Source organism: Spermophilus citellus (genome assembly GCF_964194105.1).
Source record: "Spermophilus citellus genome assembly, chromosome: 7".
Classification (NCBI taxonomy): domain Eukaryota; kingdom Metazoa; phylum Chordata; class Mammalia; order Rodentia; family Sciuridae; genus Spermophilus; species Spermophilus citellus.
The window spans coordinates 32347261-32367500 of record NC_138188.1 but is presented as its reverse complement, the minus strand read 5'-3'; the positions used below and the strand labels follow the sequence as shown (position 1 = coordinate 32367500).

Below are 20240 nucleotides of genomic sequence, written 5' to 3'. Positions count from 1 at the left end.
CCAGAATCTGCCTAAGAACCCAGACAAGAATTCCTTGGGAATCTAGAGAGGAGGAGGCTCTCAACAAAACCTTGTCTGTAAACACCAAAAAACAGACTCCAGGACCCTAATCTCTTCATCTCATTTGAGCACCCGGACACTGAGTTTGTAAAATGTGTTAAGAAACTAACTCAAACTTATTTTTGAAACATTTTAATATTTGGCAAATCTTTTTGAAAAATGAAATTGAGAGATTCAATTACAATAAAGTATTCTGACAAATTTTGATCATCTATTAACAACTTTTTAAAAACACAGTATAAACATAAGGAAACATATAATGCCTCATGTTTTAAGTATTTTTGGTGACTGTGGAATCTGCCGTTGCTCCTCCTAGATAAGAACTGGGTGTGAAAATTGGAGAAGTAGAGATTATACCCTACAGATTTTAAGCTGATGCTTGGGACAATCTGAAAATTAGAAATTCCCTCAGACCAATCCACACAGGTACAGTCTGCCAAGCCCTTTCAGAAATATATTTTCAGTAAACCCTCAACCCCATCAGCTATTATTCCCATTTTACAGGTAAGTACAATGAGGCCCGGAATGGTAGTAGTTTTCATGCACCATTTGCCTAATGTCTATTGAAACTGAGCAACCCCCTGAGAGACAGAAATGGATGAGGACAGTACAGTACGGCTAGTGCTTTGAGAGGAGCATGCACAGGTCATGAGAGCAAGGTGGAGAAACTCGCCCGGCCTCTGACCATGGGATGTGGGAAAGCTTTGCCAAGCAAGAAAAAGGAGCCAAGTGAACAGGGTGTTTGGAGGGTGAGGTGACAGGGTGTGGGGAGAGGCAGTCCAAAGGACCGCCTGTCAACAGCATGAAGGAAGCTGAGGAGCACCTGAGGAGGAACACTCACCTGCCTCCTGAGTGCTGGGCTTGTGCGGGTGAAGAGGATCACACCAGGAACCAGGCAGGCAAAGACCTTACCCTCAAGGAGTTTAAGTCACAAATGCATTTCAGAAAACTGAGAGTACTGTGGAGAAAATAACAGGGCAGCTAGCTAAAGAATAGAAGTAGGTTTGGGGAGCAGCAGTTGGGGAAGGTTTGCTCAAGAGGAGACGTTAGCTCACAGGCCTGAGGAAGAAATGCTGGTCAGGGGGTGGAGAGAGAAAAAACTTCCAGGTAAAGAGCAGGTGAAAGACCTGAACATATTAGGCTTGCTGTCTGAAGAAACAGGAGGCCGGTGTAGGGGAGCACATTGGAGGGGATGCAGGGAGTGATGTAAGGGGGTCCGGTTTATTGAGGTCCTGTACACCATAATTTGAATAAATTCTGAGTCCAAAGAAGCCTTGGGTTTCCAGGGAGTGCTGTAGTAGGACCAATGTTTCATTTATATTCCTAAAGGATAGTGCTAGGGGCTCTGGGAAGAATGAATTACTGGGGTCAGGTGTTAGAGCAACACCAGTTAGGAGGCTTCTGCCAGAATCTAGGCAAGAGCAGGGAGTAGTTGGGGTCAGGGTCATGACAGTGGAGGAGGGAAATGGTGGGATCTGAAATATATTTGGAGACAGAGTCAACAGGCGCTCCCAATAAATTGGATTTAGAGATGTTGGTAAGGAAGGAATTATGGATAACTTGTAGGAACTGGAAAACTTGAGGCTATGTCCTCAGGTAGAATTTTAGCAAAGAGAGTCCAGAGCTCTTTGGGCAAGATGTAAATATATAGTGCTTGTGAGACATCCAAGAGAAGATATTTCTTAAGTGGGTAGCTATGAGGGCAGCTCTGAGGAGAGACCAGGATTAGTCATGAATGTTGGGGTCACTGGCCTATAGATGGTATTAAGAACTTAGAATAAAGTGGAAGATCTAGAGAAGAGTATGGTGAGTGAGAAAACCCCTATCAAAGCCCTAGGGGGTCCTCTGACATTCAGGCTAGAAAAGGAAAAGGCAGGGAAGTAGAGCTAGTTGGGAGTGGCCAGGGAGGGAAAGGGGTCAGAGCACCAGGTGGTATAGAAGCCAGCAGAGGCCATGGTGTGGAATGATGCTCACACTCATTAGGTCACCAGTGACTGAAGGGTAAGAAGGTAGCTTCATGGTTGGCATGGACATGAGTTGGAGAGGGTTGAGAATGGAGCAGAACTGGACAGTCACTGAGACAGTCTGCAAGAAGAGGAGCAAATCTTCAGAGTAGCACATGTAATGGAGGTTTTTAGTTTTCTTTTTAAAGGGAGGAAATATACCAGGATTGCAGTCTGATGGGAAAGATTCACTGGAGAGGGGAGAATGGCAGGAGCTATGCCCTTAAGCCGGCAAGGACACCACACTTTCCCTTCTCCTCATCCCTGACTGTAAGTTCCTGTGCTGGATGGAAGTTCCTGTGATCCTCAACTGTTGGCCTCTTTGGGGGCCCTCCCCCGAACCTGCTCTTCTCTCTTCGTGCCCTCCTTGGTGGTTCCTATCAACCCTCAAGGTTTCAGATGCTCCTGTGTTGACATCCAGGCCTCTGCCTATCACCTGAACCTTTCCTCAGCCTGTAGATGCTGAATGTTCCCACTGGCTGTCCCAGGGAACTCCACTCAGCAGAGGCAGCCCTGCCCCTGCCCCTGCCCCGACCTCTCTTCTGTTTCAGGGTGGAGCAAGAAGCTTGGTTCCCTACCAAGGTCTTTGCTATTCTCCCTTCACACTTTTCTAGCCAGACTCAGTATACACATGGCAAAATGATCTATTGATCCAGATTCAGTGACTCTGTAACCACTGTGTATTAGTGAGCTTTTTATCCCTGTGACCAAAATACCTGGCAAGAATAATTTAGAGGAAGAAAAGTTTATTTTGGCTCATGGTTTCAGAGTTCAGTCCATGGTTGGCCAACTCCATTGCCCTGGGCCTAAGGTGAGACTGCACATCATGATGTAAGGTGATGACAGCCAGGAGGCAGAGAGAACAGTCACAGCGTAGGTGCCCGGGACAAATAAACCCTAAATACACATTCCCCTATGACCTCCTTCTTCCAGTCATGTCCCACCTGCCAACACATACCATCCAATATAGTAGTCCTTCCGATTATTGTGTGTGTGTGTGTGTGTGTGTGTGTATTTTCTGATGCTGTAGAACACAAAAGACTAGTCTTATTTTCTTCCGAATTACTGATCCATCAGCTAGATCAGCCCACTGATTATAGTTCTCATAATCTAAGCATTTCACCTACTGCTATACTGTCTACTGAGTTTTGGGGACACCTCATATTCAAATAATAACCATGCTTCTACCACACACTCCCCTTAAGGGAAGTTCCTCGAGCTACTTTATTTTCAAAATGTATCATGAAATCTTTATTTTAATTAGTGCACAGCTATTCACATTGAAGTTAGCAAGAAAAAAGTCACTTTATGATAGTAAATATTCATATGAGAGAAAGTCTGCAAAGTGATTTATTCTCACAGTTATTGCTGAAAGTTCTTCAAACAAACCAGTGCAGTAAAAGTGTCTAAGAGAAGCACCAATTTTTCAGGTTTCTTTACCACTGCTTTAGTAAGCATCATCTTGATAATGTTCATGTTTTTAAACTGCTCCTTCAGATGACAGTAACTCTTCGATGTTCACTTTTATTTCCAAGTTTGTGATCTTATAAGTGGCTACATTAGGGTTGTGAACTGTCTCACTGTCTTTTCACTCTCTCTTTTCAACTCTTCAATGTGGGCATCTAGGCGTTCCAGAATATGATGAGACCTCAGTTCCTCCTCTTCCAAAAACCTGGTAGCTATGGAACCCAGGGGAGACACAGGTATGGAACACTAGGAGAGGACAAATTGTGATATGTATGAGTACATAGCAACTTACATTCCTAAAATGCACGATTCATGATATTTTCTAACTAACAATATTAAAAAGTAATTTCCCCTGAAAAGATATTTGCTTTCATTCTAATGACAAAAGCACTAAAAGTAAAAATTGGTTAAGTTTTACAAAAATTAACACAGATCCCTCCCTTCTAACTCAAGTTGTATCAGTGTAAAATATGAAATAAATAGAATAAATTACTGGCCACTGGTCTGAAGAATAAATCAATTTCGACTTATATATCCTTCTATTCCCCAGAAGAGAATATAGTTAATGTCTACTATTTCGAACTCACTTTAAAATTATGAATGCTATTTTCATTTTAAAGTAACAAAAATCTGCCAGCTGAAATCAATATTTTACCCCACCCCTAAAATTCTACTCCAGAGTCCTTTATATGAAGCTCATGATTCTAGCAATATTTCAGAGTTCAGATTTTAGAAAGGTGATACAGGAAATATGCCATATGCAGTCCACCCTCATTTGCAGTAGTTATGTTCTATGAAATCACCCTGAACACTGGACTAGTGAACACAGAACCACTGCCCCTGGAATAAAAAACATACACCCCTCACAGAGACCACGATCCTAAACTCTAGAAACCACTCAGCCTGGTAGATTCTATACAGTCTCTACTTACGAAAGAGAAACAAGGCTTGGAGGTATTAAATGACTCTCCCAAGTTGCCCCCCACACACACTGGTGGAACTGGGACTCAAACCTGTGCAGCTGGCTTCCAGGACTATGCTGTGCTGCCCCACCCCCCACTGCCACCCACTGGCCATCTCTGCCAGAGCACTGAGGCAGGAAGGCCGAGTGCTGCCTTGTGCGACCTCAGCTGGGAACGTGAAGTCAATGACTCCAACTTCTCACCACTGTGCATGTCCACAGATGACTGTGGAAGTGCTACAACAGGGTGTAGAGAGAAGGCAAACACACCATCTTTGATGGGTACCTGCCACAGTCTAAGGTTATGTCCCACGACTAAATAGATTGATATTTCTAAAACGAAATGCATGGATACTCACACTAATATAGAATAAACAGTCTACGCAGATCCCATTTAAGTCAGGGAAGTCTTTGGTATCAAGTTTTGCTGCCAAACTTAGGGCTTTTGGATTTCATGATTACACATAAGGGAAATGTGGACTTATTTTAACACTAAAAGAAAACCTTTCCCCAGATTTATTGCAACCCTGCAAAGTCAAAAAACTCAACTTTTACATGTATACAATCATAAGGTGGTGGGGAAAGAAGAACCCAAGGCACAGGCTTCTGTGCAGTCTGCACAGCAGGGGAGGGAATAAGGGGACAGATCAAAGGCAGCCTCTGCCACCAGGGCCCTTGCACAGTGCCCAAACCACCCTCTGCACACTTGAGATGCACAACCTTCCTCCACCGCTGCCCACCCACCCCTTCCTACAGCTCCTCTTCCCTTCCTCACTGCCTGTGCTGCAGGATTGTGGGGATGCTCACAGACGCTTCTAGAAACAACCATTCCAATACAGAACTGGCCCTCTCTGAAAAAGACAGGAAGGGAGTTTCTAATTTGGGTTAAAAATGAATGAATACCTATAATTAATATTTCAGAACTAGGATATATTCTGAAAAGTAATCTTGGCTGAATGTCTTCACAAGCAAAACTCTAAGAAATACATGAACATAGAAAAGGGTAGTTATGATAGAGAATCCGTAAGAAAAACAATCACCCTCTTCACCTTTAAAATAAAACTGAAATCAAACTAAATAAACTAATGAGCTAGTAAGATCAGAAAGTTTCCATACCGAAGATATAAATTCTTCTTGGTCATTCAGACTGTCAGATGTAGTGTCAGAAAAATTGGCATTATTCGCATCTAGCACTGAACAGTTAGTCTGACACAGAAAGTAAGAAGGCAAAGAAACTGCAGAGCTGCAGGGGCTGACTTGAGGACTCAAAGGGGTGAGGACCCTGGGCATGGGATCCACACCATCCGATCCTTTTCCTCTCACAGAGTGGAAACCTGTTTTGTAGTGCTCAGTCTTTATTCCATCAGGTCTTTGCTGGCCAAGGGCTGGCCTGGAGAGCAGATTAAAAAACAAAACAAATGAAAAACTGTTCCAACTCTTCTTTTTCCAACAGAAATGCTGCAGGAAGTTCACTTAGACATAAACAAATAAGCCAATCAGTAAGGCTCTATAGTTTACCAAAGGAGCAGCCTATTCAGACAAGGTGCCTTTTTACTCAGAGCCCAAATACCCAACCCCTAACTCCAGGCCATGGCCCTCACCTACTTTTTATACAAGGGCCAGGAAGACAGACAAGCTGTAGAGTATCCTAGAGTGGTTCCCGCTAGGATAGGGGAAGTAGGATGGGGTGAGGGTGTCAACAAAGGCTTTTGTTAGGGAAACACATAAGCCATATTGCACGAGCTGAAGCCAGGCAGCTTGTCCTTGAATGCTTATTCCTTATGGTAACAGCCTAAAATTAATTGATCAAAAATAGAAAGGAAGTTTTTATAAAATGCCAAGTTCTGCTTCTTACAGGACAGGTGGAGTGAGGAGGCTGGAGGTAGCATGAAAAGGCTCAAGGGAGTAAACCTGAAGACTTTCCAGAGAGCAGAAAACTAAAGTTCTCATGAAAGTGCCATACAACTTCCCTCCATTTTTTAACCTGACTGTGGCTTTGCTTGTGCATGCTGTACTTTAGAATTAAACACAGAGCCCTTTGATTTAATTTCTCTAAGTCATAAATTCTCAAAGAAATGAGAATTATATTTCCATGATACACATTTAAAATAATCTTTTAAGGAACTTTACTTAAACTCTGTATTCCTGAACTCAGTCGTTCTGCAGAGTGTCGGCTTAAAGATATTGTCTTTTTTTTGGCATATCTGAGTAGCGATCTCCAGTTGAGATTTGGTATCCATCAAATCTTTCTGTAGTTGTTGATTTTCAGACACTAATTTATTTAATGCCTCAATATAATTCTCCTGAAGGTCTGTTAGTGAAATCTCTTTTGCCTAATAAAAAAGAATACTAAAGTCACTTAATTTGTACAAGAATATTTGTGACCTATGTCACTGCTGGCTGAAAAATAAAATTTTTTGTTGTTGTAACTAGTTAAGTTGTGGCTTTCTTCAGAAAAAGTAAAGGTTTGTCTTTAGTTAAGACTAACGAGAAAAAGCATTCTGTTTCTTAGAGTAAATGGGAGTGGAAAGAAAGAGCACAATGGGATTCCTCATGTGACAGGAATATCAGAGGAGCTGGGGAAAGGATGGAAACAGGATGCAGGAAAGCTGTGAGAGCCAAAAACAGTGATGAAAAAAGTAAATAACAGCAGCCATCTTGTTCTGCAAGAAGGAAAAGTCTGCACAGCCCCATTACACGTAGGGAAGAAAATCTACAGACCTAGTTCAAGGAAAGAAATTTAAATATAAGGTACTAAGAATTCTACAAGGACAAATTTTGAGCAAATATTCTCACATCCTAAATATCTTTACTTAACTAGCATCAAGGTTTGTACTCTTGGACAGGACAAGGCAGGGTGTGAGAATGGTGGGATTATAGCAGCACTTGATCATAAGTTTTCTCTCTCTTCACTTCTATATGTTTTTTTTGGTAATACAGAACCACTTTTTTTCTAAGAACAACATTTTAATTAGCATTTTGCAAAATTATAGTGATCTTTGAAGAAAATCATTACTAATGATGATTATACCTTGTTCTTTATTTTTTAAATAGTTTTTGAGTTGTAGATGGACACAATATCTGTATTTATTTGTTTTTATTTTTATATGGTGCTGGGGATCAAACCCAGTGCCTCATACATGCTAGGTAAGTGCTCTACCACTGAGCCATAACCCTGGCCCTACACCTTGGTCTTTTCTATAAAAGATTTTCTGAAATTACCTAACAGAAACATAAACTTTAAAATATATCTGTAACTACCTCTGTTCCAGTGACAATGAGCTACGAGATCTTTCAACAAGTTTTTCATGCAGGATAAAATCTTAGAGAAGAATATTTGCAGGACAGAGAAGCTAAACTGCAAACTACTGCCAATTTTTAAAAACATGGAAATATTTTAGTAGCTGCTATTTTTTAAGGATAATTAGAACTGAGAATGGAGGTGCATGCCTGTAATCGCAGCCACCTGGGAGACTGAGGCAGGATCAAAAATTTAAGGCCAGTCTCAGCAACTTAGCAAGATGCTCTCAAAACTTTAAAAATATAAAAATAAAAAGGACTAAGGATATAACTCATAGAGCTCAGTGGTAAATGTGCCCCTGGGTTCAAAACGATAATAATGATAATAAGATAATTTATTAGATGTTTTTAGCCCAAACATTCATCTGTAAAATTAATTCTGCCTTCTTACAAGTTGAAATACAAAAGGGGACTTTGTAACAATTATTTCTAAGGGCATTTATAACATGTTTATACTGTGTAACTTCAAAACTAAACAAAGCTTAAACTGCTGACAGGATTTTAACACCCAAAGTTTGATGTCAGATATCATTAAGCATACTTAAAAAAAAAAAAAAAAGATAAAACTTGTCTTTTCCTGGCAACTTTCATAAATTTCTCAGTTATTACTTTATTAAAAACAAATATAGATAAATGAATGTGAAAGGTAATATAAAAACAGAGTAGCAAGCACGCACCTAACTACAAAGAAAAAACAAGTATGACCAGTTAAGTGGAGGCATCAGGAAAAATTCAGCTGAACAGAATCTCTGGTCATAGTCTGACTTGAGTTCTCATTGGTGTTCTCAACTCTTAAATTTGAAAGTAAGGTGTAAGTATAACCTTATCCTTTGTAAGGTATACTTATACCTTATGACTGTATAAGATAAGGTACTCTCAATCAAATACTGCCAACGTCTGAGTCTTTTGAGGATTCTGTAGTGTAAATCAGATTCATTCCTGGATTTCTTTATGACTAGCTTAGTATTGACTTTATCAGGGCATCCAACATCATAAACTACCCATCCACTCAGCCAGCCACCTGACAAAACGTTTAGCTATTGTCTCTTCTATTTCTCCCATCCTTGTGTGTGTGTTCTTTAAAAAAAACAAAAGCAAAAAACCCCACAAACTTTTCATTACAGTATTAGAGATTTGAGAAGGAAACAAGATTTAAATGAATGTTTTCATCTGCTATCTTAAATGACAGCATAATATTTTATAGTATAGACAGCCACAAACTAATCATTTAAATAAATACTTCTGGTAGATTTTGAAATTCTGGATATTGCACACAACACTGACATGACCATTTTGCACATGTGCTCCTATAGGATGGGTTCTTTGGGCATACAAATTGATAACACACTGAAAAGCAATTCAGCAATGACTATGAAAATCAGAAATGCACATGACCCAGAAGTTTAGAGACTATGAATACTTATAAGCTTGCCAGCAATTGCTAAATTGTCCTTCTGAACGGCCATATCAATTCTCTTTTTCATTAACAGTGCACAAGAAAGCCTATTTCCCTATATATTTGCTAACAGTGACTATAGTTTTTAAAAATCACCATAAAGCCAATTACCAAAGAAATATTTTTTTTTAATTCTTATTAGGTAGGTTGAAAAGTTCTCCTTGTTCACTTGATATTTATATTGTTTCCATGAATTATCTGTTTATATCAATTTGCCAATTTTTCTATTTGATTATCTTTTTCTTATTACCCTTGTAGGAAATTCTTATATATTAATGTTTTATCTTAACCTTTCATCTATTTACAGATTTTTTTCTACTAGTCTTTTTATGGAATCTTTTTGTCATCTAAAAATTTTATTTTATTTTTTTTGGTGGCACTAAGGATTGAACCCAGGGCCTCACACATAATGAAGCAGGCCTTTTACCACTGAGCTGTTCCCAACCCCAAAATTTTACATTTTTATGTTTTAAAATCCTTTGTGACTTCCTGATGCTTAGAGAATTTTACCATATGAAAGACCATAAAAAATAATCCCTCATTTTTCTAGTTGAAATAAAGTATTCTTCTAGCTTTTTTCACTTTTTTCCATCTTAGCCTCCTGATTGTGAAATTAGCAATACTTGGGAGCAAATGGGGAGCACTGTGGAAGCCTGATACTCTGTAGAAAATCTTTTTTTTTTTTTTTTTTTTTTTTGTATTTCCACAATCTGTGGATATCTGACCTACATCAAAGAAAAGATGGATCAGAACAGAGGTATCATTTTGAAAAGTACAGGAATTTGTAACAATATAGTTAAAAGAGCATCACACTGTTTATAACTCACTATTGCTAATGGTGTGCTCTGGGGTTTCACAGAAGATTTTATGCATTTTTTATACTCCCTACCAAATTCTTCTGATGTCTTAAAGACTCCTATTATAGTCATCCCTGTATTCTTCACAGCACCTACTAAAATATTTTAAGCATAAAAGATTCTAAAACATTTGATTAAATGAATTATGTCTTATAGAAAGTAATTAAAACTAAATTGCTTGAAAGATGATATACTTTGTAATGAAAAGATATTGTGAACCAAATAAATAATAAATAATAAAATCATCATTTAGCATTTATTGTATATTTACTCAATGCCAGGTACTATGCCAAGTCCTTTATATACTTACTCCCTACTAAGAACACAGGCTGTACATGTTTATCATCACATACATGTTATAAAATATGCCTTCCTACTGCTGGAGTGGAAAATCACATTTTGTTCACTTCCATCACTGTTTTCATCTTATTTTAAAAAATTTCTGAAGGAGCATCCACTAGTTTAATCTTAACTTATTCTTTATACAATCAGTATTTACAAAGTGATTTTTAAAGGCTTTAAAAAAAAAAGAAAAACTTCTATTTTTTACCTCATGTAAACCCAATTCCAACTTCATCACCATTTCAGAAAGTTGACGATTTTCTAACTTTAATGATTCCACCTGATTCAAAATCTCCTGACAAAGGAAAAAAAAATGTGTGTGTATGTGTATATATTTATATAAACACACATATATAATCAAATGCATTATACAAAATTTTGCACATGCCATTTTTACCACACTAAGTTGCATTCTTTGATCATATATACATATCCATGCAATATGAACAAGCACACATGCTTTTCAAAAGGATGTGTTGAAGGCATTTACTGGGTGAATTAACATATATGTGATTATCATTCCATGAAGATGAACAAGGTATAAAGCAGCAAAGCTTCAGTTCACAGGCCAACCTCTAACCACTTTCCTGCATTAGTCTTCTCCAACTTGACTTCCACCTCCAACATCACATCCAATTGCGCTTCTTTAACAACATACTAACTGGTTTTCAATCCTAACTCTCCTAGTTTTTCTGCTTGACTATTCCTCTTGAAAAGATCCGTGCCTTCTTTGGCTTCCTTCTTCCTTACCAAAAACTACCTGGTAGCTTTCTCAATGCTACAATTTTTTTTTAAGCTCCGTTCCAATATCATTTTTACTTTAAGTAATAAGTATCCTAAGATTGGTACAAGTCACTGTCGTATATATTCTATGCTTTTTCATTATAATCTCTAAGATTCTCAGAAGTTTTCAAACATCAGCTTCATGTAAGGAAGAACTACCATAACTAACCCAGATTTTAACCTTGAACTCCAGGCTTTCTGTGGCATTGATTATTAGACATTTTCACAAAAAAATCCAGCCTTTCTCTCAAATTCAACAAGCCAAATCAATTGCCTCCACCAACTTCCCTACTAAGTATACTGCTCACACAAATTCATTGTCCTTATCCAAATTTTCATTATAGAGCACCACTTTTCCAGTTGCTTAAGTTTAAATCCTGAATGGCATCTTTCCTTAAATCTATCTATCTCATCTACTTTGTCCAATCAAATACAAAGCCCAGGCAATTTTACCAGCTCCAGAACGCATCCATTTCCCTCTACATCCTGTATCCACTGCTCAGACCATTTTATTTTTGTATATTGCTGCTATTCCAGCACAGGAGTGCTCTCTTTGCTTCCTTGTTCCTTTTCCACTTGAGACCATAGGACCTTGTACTCCTGCCTACAGCATTCTCTCCTGACCTAAAGATCACACTAGAAAGCCTTCTCAGAGCTCACTGGAACTTTCAGGGCCTGTCCCTGATTTCTAGCCTCATCCCATCCACTCAACCCACTTGTATTCTAGTTTCAAACACAGCTAGCATATTATATTCTCTTAGAGACCTCTTTGTGCTCCCTTCCCTTGTCTGACACACTCCTCCTCCCCTCGCACCCAGCTCATCCCTATTCAGTCCTCAGGTCTTAACTTAGGCACCATACCCTCTGGGAAGCCTCATTGAGTGATCTAGATCCACGCTCCCTGGGTATTCCTAACACTTTGCATACACCACTGACAAAAGTCTGCACCCACTGTCACTTCCCCAAAATTCTTACTAGGCTGCTTGCTAACTAGCATACCCTGAGACCAAAGTAGGTATCTAATAAAAATTTACTAAATACCATGGAAATTACATCTTTAATAAATTCAACCTTCAAAAACGAACATCACATAGAATTTTTGTTCAGGCTCAACCTTGTGCTCCACTGCTTTTTCTTCTGCCTTCTGCATCTCTGCTTTGAGTTGCTTCTCCATGTCTGAGGAAGAACACTTGGCAGAGGCAATAGTGATATCTCGCTGATGCAGCTCCCGAGTTAACTGAGAGATTTCTACCTTCATTCCTTCTAGTGCAGAGCTATAACTCTGGTCAGCCTGTAAAATCTGTTCTTTCAACTACAAAACAGGAGAAAGTAAAACACCAAAAGTTAAGAGAAATCATTTAGACAGAAAAATATATGAATGGTTAATAAACAAAGGTATCATTACCTTATCTCAGGACAACATCTTTCCTGGACTAACTCTGCAGAAAATTAGCAATTTACCAATTTCCATATCTACACTGAAGATCAGGAGGTTATACCCATCATCATTTATTATTTCTCAAAAAGAGAAAGCTTTCATTGAGACATGTTTAAAATAATATTTAGAGTTCAGAATGAGCAGGCTTTGATTATCTTGACAATAATTAAATACCAAAAGAAAGAAGGCACTTGCCCTAAGCACATTCTACTCCTAAATATTAAGTGGTTCTTTGGACTACATTTTTTCTCCCACTGAAAATAACCCCTATAGATTTATATTCAGAATATATAAAGAATTCAAAAAACTTAACGCTAACTCCAATCAATAAACAGGTTAAAAAACAAACAAACAAACAAAAACCCTAAAATACATTTCTCAAAAGAAGAAACACAAAAGACCATCAAATATACGAAAATAAAATGTTCAACATCTCTAGCAATCAGGGAAATGCAAATCAAAACTACATTAAGATTTTGGGCTGGGGATATAGCTCAGTTGGTAGAGTGCTTGCCTCACATGCACAAGGCCCTGGGTTCAATCCCCAGCACCAAACAAACAAACAAACAAAAAACTACACCAAGTTTCATCTTGCTCTAGTCAAAATAGCAATTACCAAGAATACAAATAATAATAAATGTGGTGAGGATGTAGGGGAAAAGGTACACTCATACACTTTTGGTGGGACTAAAAATTAATACTACCACTCTAGAAACCAATATAGAAAATCCCCCCCCAAAACAGAACTGAAACCATCATCTGACCTAACTATCCCACTCCTCAGTTTTTAATCAAAAAACAAAAACAAAACACTAAAACTGGCACACTACTAGTGATACAGTCAATGTTTATAGCAGCACACTTTACAATAGCCAAATTATGGAACCACACCCCCAAATGCCTGTCAATATAGGAATGGATCCAGAAAATGTGGTCTATATTACACAATGGAGTTTTACTCAGTCATAAAGAAGAGTGAAATTATGGCATTTGCCAGTAAATAGATGGAATAGAAAACATCATGCTAAGTGAAATAAGCCAGATTCAGAAAATCAAAGGTCATGTGTTCTTTCATATGCAGAATCCAGAGCAAAATAAGGGTATAAAGGGAGAATCCAATATCATAAAAATATCAGTGGAGCAGAGGAGGAGCCTGGGAGGGAGGGAAGGAAAAACAGGAGAGGGAATGAATTTAATGAAATAAAGCTATGTGCATCTATAAATCTACCACAGAAAATTCTACCTTTATGTATAAATCAAAATAAATAACCTAGTGAAAGGAAGTTCAGTAGAGTAGAAAAGAGGAATAGGGGGAGGAAGGAGAAAAGGGAATGTGGAGAGCAGGGACTGAAACAGAGTAAATCAAATTCCATGCATGTATGATTTTGTCAAAATGAACCAAACTAGTATGCTCTTAAAAAAAATAAAAATAAAAAAATGATCCACAAGATCCATTTCATAACCCTTCACAATTCTGAAAAAATAAGTAAAGACCTCTCTAACCTCCCAACCCATACCTCAGTCTAAAAATATGTCCAGTTTTGTGATCCCAGACATACAAGTTTTTACCTTCTTAATCTCTGCCCTGTACTCATTGTTATGTCCTTCCATCTTCTTTAGTTCTTCATATTTCTCCATTAGCTCTTGGCTCAGCTGTTTACATGTTGCACTCACAGATTCCAAACTGTATTACACAGGCACAGTCACATATTTAAAACAAAATAAAAGTCCTGAAACCCACAAGTTAAATTATCTAATTTACTTTTTTTTTTTTTAAATCACCCAGTGCAGAGGATGGAACCCAGGGCCTCACACATGCTAGGCAAGCACTTACCACTAAGCTACACTTCAGTCTTCCAATTATCCTTCTTGATGACCAGAAAATATCCAGTCACTATGTTAAAACATTAGTCTACAGCCCAAATTAAAACTTATTCCAATGTCTTTAGGACCATCCAAATGTTTGGCAATACTTTTGATTTCCGTATTTACCTATACTTCTCTCTGCTTAAAATTAAACTAGCTACAAAAAATCATAAAGTTAACAAAAATTTAATTTTTTTATCTCTAATTTACCAGAGAGCACCAACACAGAGCTGTTACCATAGACTCACTTTTCACAACACATAATTACATACAATCCTATGCATAGCCACAAGGATAACTTTTCGAGAGTTCCTGACTCATTACCCTTACTCAAGAATCAATACTTAATCAGATATAAAAACCTATGAAGAGAGGTACAGTGTCTCTCTCAGCTCACGCTCATTTCTATTAATATGATCTTTTTTCTCCTAAGCTGATAAACCTCAGGGTTTATCATTTGCTATGCTGGCTTCTTGTCTCTTAGTGTATCACCTCCTGGACTACAAAGTACCTCCTTCCCCTCCCACCTGGCAATGGATGACCAACACCCTTTCCATAATCAAATTAGCATTTCCCAGATTAAAGGGACCCAAACACTCACTCCCCTAATGACCTTAAATACAATTTATTTTCAATTCTTATAGTTTGAATGTAAAACTCTTCTTGGATTTTCTGCCTCAAATTTGCTTGTTTGAATTCCTCTTAGAATAAGTCTTTCACTGCTTATCTCCCTACAAATTTAGCCATTATCCCCTCAGCCCTTACATCATATGGTTCTCAACTGTTTCATGAATACTTAATATTCATCTACATTCTTTCATCAACATAACCAACTTACCAAATAAACTATCATTTGAAAATATCATTTTTGTAATATAAGAGCACAAAAAGACTTAATTAAATTTCCCCATTTCCTGTTTTAGGAAATATTTTGTTCGAACAATACAAACCATTTAAAATAGTACTCTTTTTATTTTTTTTTTTGAAAGAAAAAAAATTTAAGCCACTGGTTTATTACTGAACATTGGTGTTTGTATCCATTTATTCTAATTTTACCTATTTCTAAAAATCCTAAAATGTTCATTTGTTTAGTACTTGGTACATGATTGCAATGTGCCAAATACTGAAGTTCAGAGAGAAGAAAAATCAGAAACCATCTTGTACTCTCTGCTGATGGGAAAATCAAGGCCTATAGAGGCTCAAGTGCCCAAAGTAATGCTACCGGTCAGAAACACTGACAGCTTCAATGCCTGAAAAGGACAGTAAAATAAATATACATATAAAAGATTAACAAAAAAGTCCATCAACAAAAAAATGTAATAAACTTCAGTTCCAATATCAAAAATATGATGAACTTTATTTTATTTAACCTAAAGCATGTATACATGCAAAGAATGCACACAAAGAATATGTTGAGTATACCAAAAGAAACAAAAATATGTGCGTGTGGTGGTGGGCTACAGTATTTAACATGGAGAGAAAACACTCAGAAAATACTGAGTGGTTTCCAAATTCAGAAATAAAACTGAAGACAAAAAAATGTATTACTTAAAGTTAACCTAAAAAGAATGGCACTTTTTGTTGATGTTCTTTGTTTCCCTGAAAGATAATAGTATTTCTGATAGTATACTAATGATTGTGATTAATATGGTTACAACGAACATAAAATTTGTTTCCCAGTCAAAAAGGTTGGAAGCAGGACAACAGGAGTTAGTTGGGTATAGTGTGGCATTGGTCAGGATTCAATTAACATCCAAGGAAATCTCAACATGGCGGCAGAACAAAAAGGAGGAGCACTGCGTGTTCTGTGAACTCTCCAAGCCAAACTAAAGGGGTTCTAAACAAGTTAAGGATAAAGAAGTAGAAACAGTACAGACAACTCCTTAAAGAATGTTCTTTTTAAAGAGAGCAGGAAAATGTGAAAGTAATTTGATGGTGATATAGGATTAAAGGAGGGTTCTAATTTTTTCCAAAATGAGAGATATTACACTGATTATTTTATATCAGTGGAAAAGATCTAACAGAGACGAAGAACTTCATGAAGTAGAAGAAAAAAGGAAATAGCTTCAGAAACAGGATACAAATGAATGGGTAAATCTTAGGAGCACAGAAGTACATCTATCTGTTCATCCACAGATTATGGGCACAGATGTAGCAGACCAGTAGATCTGGTGGTAGAAAGATTAGATAGAAAAATTAACTGCTTACGTTTTCTCAAAGAAATAAAAAGTCATCTGTGGATGCTAGAGGGAAAAAAAAAAAAACAACTTTTCCCTGAGACTATTATATTACCATACTGGATAAATACAGTGATCAAAACTTCATCTTAAAAATTAGGTTTTTGAGCTGGGCGCAGTGGCACACACCTGTAATCCCAGCAGCTCAGGAGGCTGAAACAGGAGGATCACAAGTTCAAAGCTAGCCTTACCAATGGCGAGGTGCTAAGGAACTCAGTGAGACCCTGTCTCTAAATAAGATACAAAATAGGGCTGGGGGTGTGGCTCAGTTCAATCCCCAGTACCAAAAAAAAAAATTTCGGTTTTTGAAATGTGTATATAATTATCTACCTGCCTTCAAGACGAGTCACCTCTGCCTGCAGAAGTTCTTCACTTGCATGGGTGAAATCCAGATGGCAAAGCATACTATCTATGTCCTCCTGCCCTTGAGGGGTGTACTTTCTTTCTGCCTGGGACTCCTCCAGTGGCCTATGGAAGGACACAAATGATTGTTACAAGCCTTTAATCGTTGCAATCAAAAACAATGCACAGTCTATTCCCAACTGTTTTGGGTAATTAAGTTCTTAAGAATTCATCAGTTTGTCTCCTGCTTTATGAAAAAAATACTGGGAGAGCAGAGTCAAGAGATGCTACTTCCCAAGAGTCAGCAGCAATTTACTCCTTTCGTAACTGGGATTTGGCCTGGGGAAAAGCCAGATTAAATGGCAAAATCACCTTCTTGACACATACATCAAAGATAAGATACAGGACAGTTCTGGAAAGAATAAAAGTATTCTAGAGTTAAACAAAAGGAAAATAGCTCACTCTATTACTTTCCACTAAAAACCCTAGTAATTCATATGAAAAACTAAAACTAGTTTTAGGAATATTTTTAAAAGGGTTAGCTTGATCATTACCTACTCTACACCAAGGGAGGGAGGTCTTCCAGGAAGGGACTACAATTCCCTTCGGATCTGGATTTTACCAAGAGTGTGGAATAAGGATTTCTAACTTTCTAAATGTCAGCCTTGGTTAGGAACCCAAAATGAAAGCACAAAAAACTAACCATTCAAAATTTTATAACCCTACAAAAATCTAACTTAGAAATCAAAACTGAATAAGAAAATCCACAATATAATCAAACACAAAATTGTGAACATGCAGTATCAATGCTTAAAGTCAAACCACCAAGTAGGTAAAATGAATAATAGTTAAGATTAAACACACCTTATGGCCTCTGGTGTGTGTTGAGTGCCAGTTACTTTTAATTTTGCTTGTAGCTTCTCCTTTTGCATTTTTGCCTCACGGATGAAATTTTCTTGAGTCTGAAGATTTGCCTTCAATTCTCTCTTTTCATCCTGCAGAGCCTGCAAAGTACTCAGGGGGGAGGGGGGAATTATATAGTATTACAATTCTTCTATTTCATCAGAAAAGGAAGCCAAGGAATCAAACTGTACATAACAGGCACTATTACAGCCATCTATATCTGAGCCATCAGTTATAGAGTAGGGAAGAACCACAGATTTTGGAACCTAGTTCTAGGTTAATTATTCTCTTAGAATACTCATACACACGTTTCCCTCAAGTCTAGTAATTTTAAAACACACCTCTAATAGTTTCTCAGATTCCCTCAGTTTTTCTTCTTTTTGTCGCTGCTCCTGCAGAATAGTCATATTGGTTCCAACCAAGTCATTAACCCTCATGTTAAGGCGCTCAATTTCCAACTCATTGGCACAGATGGTGTCCTTGGCTCGCTCAAGTTTACTGCTCAGGTGCTGAATTTCCGATTGGCTGGACAGCTCTACAGACTCTAATTTCTGTTTCCGATTGCTGAGCTGAGCCTACAAACACACAGATTATCAATGGGTAAAAGGGAAATGATGAAAGAACAAACAATGAATAAGGAAGAATAAAATAAAACTGAAAAATAGAAAGCATTAACTCACTAAAAAATATAAGTACCCTAGGAAGGTGTAGAAAAAAATTGAGAAAATAAGGGGATTCTTCAGAAGAGATGCTGCCCAACTAACTAAAAAGACCACAGTTGCATTATTCCACCTACACATAGGAAATTAGAACTAAATACATTATCCTATTTCCGAGAGAAATTCAGATATTAAAATTGTAAAAATCACCAAACTTCTTAAATTTTCACTCTCTACCCACCCCCAAAGTATGTTTATGTTGAATGTAGTTTAAATATTGTTTTAACATTCTTTTCAGATACATACAAAGACTTGGATTCAGATTATTCAAAATGACCAGAAAATGCTATCTAAATCTGGTAGGGACTGAGGAAAAGTACTTGAAGGAAAGGGGGAGATTATATCTATCATCAGTTTTTGGACATTTCCTAAGCTAGAAGATTTAACCAAATATAACATATTTGAAATTAATTTCTTTCTTATTAGTACTGGAAATTATACCCAGGGGCACTTTATTAATGAGCTACATCTCAAATCCTTTTAATTTTTATTTTATTTTGAGATGGGGTCTTGATAAGTTTGTTTAGAGTCTCATTACATTGCTGAAGTTATGGCTAATTTATCTAAGCAAACCAGTTCATCTAGATTGGCAACTTCAAATCTAAACAACTTTCTAGTTTTGAAAAATCAACATAGTAAATAGCATTCTTTTATTGATTTACTATTTCAGTCGTGCAAAAATACATAGGTTTTTTAAAAGCACAGTGAAAAATAATCATCTTAAGTAAAAATTCTAAATTTTCATTAACTAGAATATACTAGGCTTATACTGTCTAATATGGTAGTCACTCGTCATATGTGGCTATTAAGCATCTAAATTTGTGACTAGTTTGAACTGATATATGTTTCAGATGTAAAATATACATGGAATTTCAAAGGTTCGGTTTAAAAAAAAAAACAAACAAAGACTGGAGTCAGGTGTGGTGATACACACCTATACTCCCAGCGACTCAGGAGACTGAGACAGGAGGATCCCAAGTTCAAGCCAGCATCAGCAACTTGATGAGGCCCGAGGCAACTTAGGGAAACCCTGTCTCAAAAAAAAAAAAAAAAAAAAAAAAAAAATCAAAAGGCTTGTGGATGTAGCTCAGTGTTTGTAAAGTACCCCTCAGAAAACATTTTTAAAAGAATGTAAATATGATGATAATATTATTGACATACCAGATTAGATATTATTAAAATTAATTTCAAGTTTTTTAATGGGACCACTAGAAATTTTTAAATTACATATTTCAATTAGCACTGCATTGTACTAATCTCAAGAATACCTCTTTCAATACTAAGAAAAGTCAGAAAAAATCAAGTAAGCCACTTATAAAACAATGATCATTTATTTCTTAAATATCTGCCTTTTGAGACACATTTTAAGGTTAATATATTTTTAGATTTTTTTTTTTTTGCACTGAGTACTGCCACTAATTAAACAGAAACCAGAAACATCTCTTAGTGTTCTAAGATTCAGTTCTTTAACTAGTGTACTTAAGTGAGTGGAGTTATTTCAACAAC

At 37.2% G+C, this 20240-nt stretch overlaps 1 protein-coding gene across 11 annotated transcripts in view; it reads right to left on the bottom strand.

Moving 5' to 3' along the window:
- Window positions 1-205: 205 nt before the first annotated feature.
- Window positions 206-20240, bottom strand: part of CEP63 (centrosomal protein 63) — a 57473-nt gene continuing 37438 nt past the window's right edge. For 6 of the 11 annotated variants that reach the window (XM_081301880.1, XM_081301882.1, XM_081301876.1 and 3 more), the window contains 9 exons: window positions 18357-18590; window positions 17977-18116; window positions 17101-17238; window positions 14237-14351; window positions 12344-12541; window positions 10655-10741; window positions 6622-6824; window positions 5608-5881; window positions 206-3776 (listed from right to left, as the gene is read on the bottom strand). In XM_081301880.1, the coding sequence (XP_081158006.1) occupies window positions 3618-3776; window positions 5608-5881; window positions 6622-6824; window positions 10655-10741; window positions 12344-12541; window positions 14237-14351; window positions 17101-17238; window positions 17977-18116; window positions 18357-18590 (1548 nt within the window). In that variant the 3' untranslated portion in view covers window positions 206-3617. Of the gene's footprint in view, window positions 3777-5607; window positions 5882-6621; window positions 6825-10654; window positions 10742-12343; window positions 12542-14236; window positions 14352-17100; window positions 17239-17976; window positions 18117-18356; window positions 18591-20240 lie in introns of those variants that run through there. The other 5 variants (XM_081301884.1, XM_081301877.1, XM_081301885.1 and 2 more) reach the window with 3 other exon arrangements.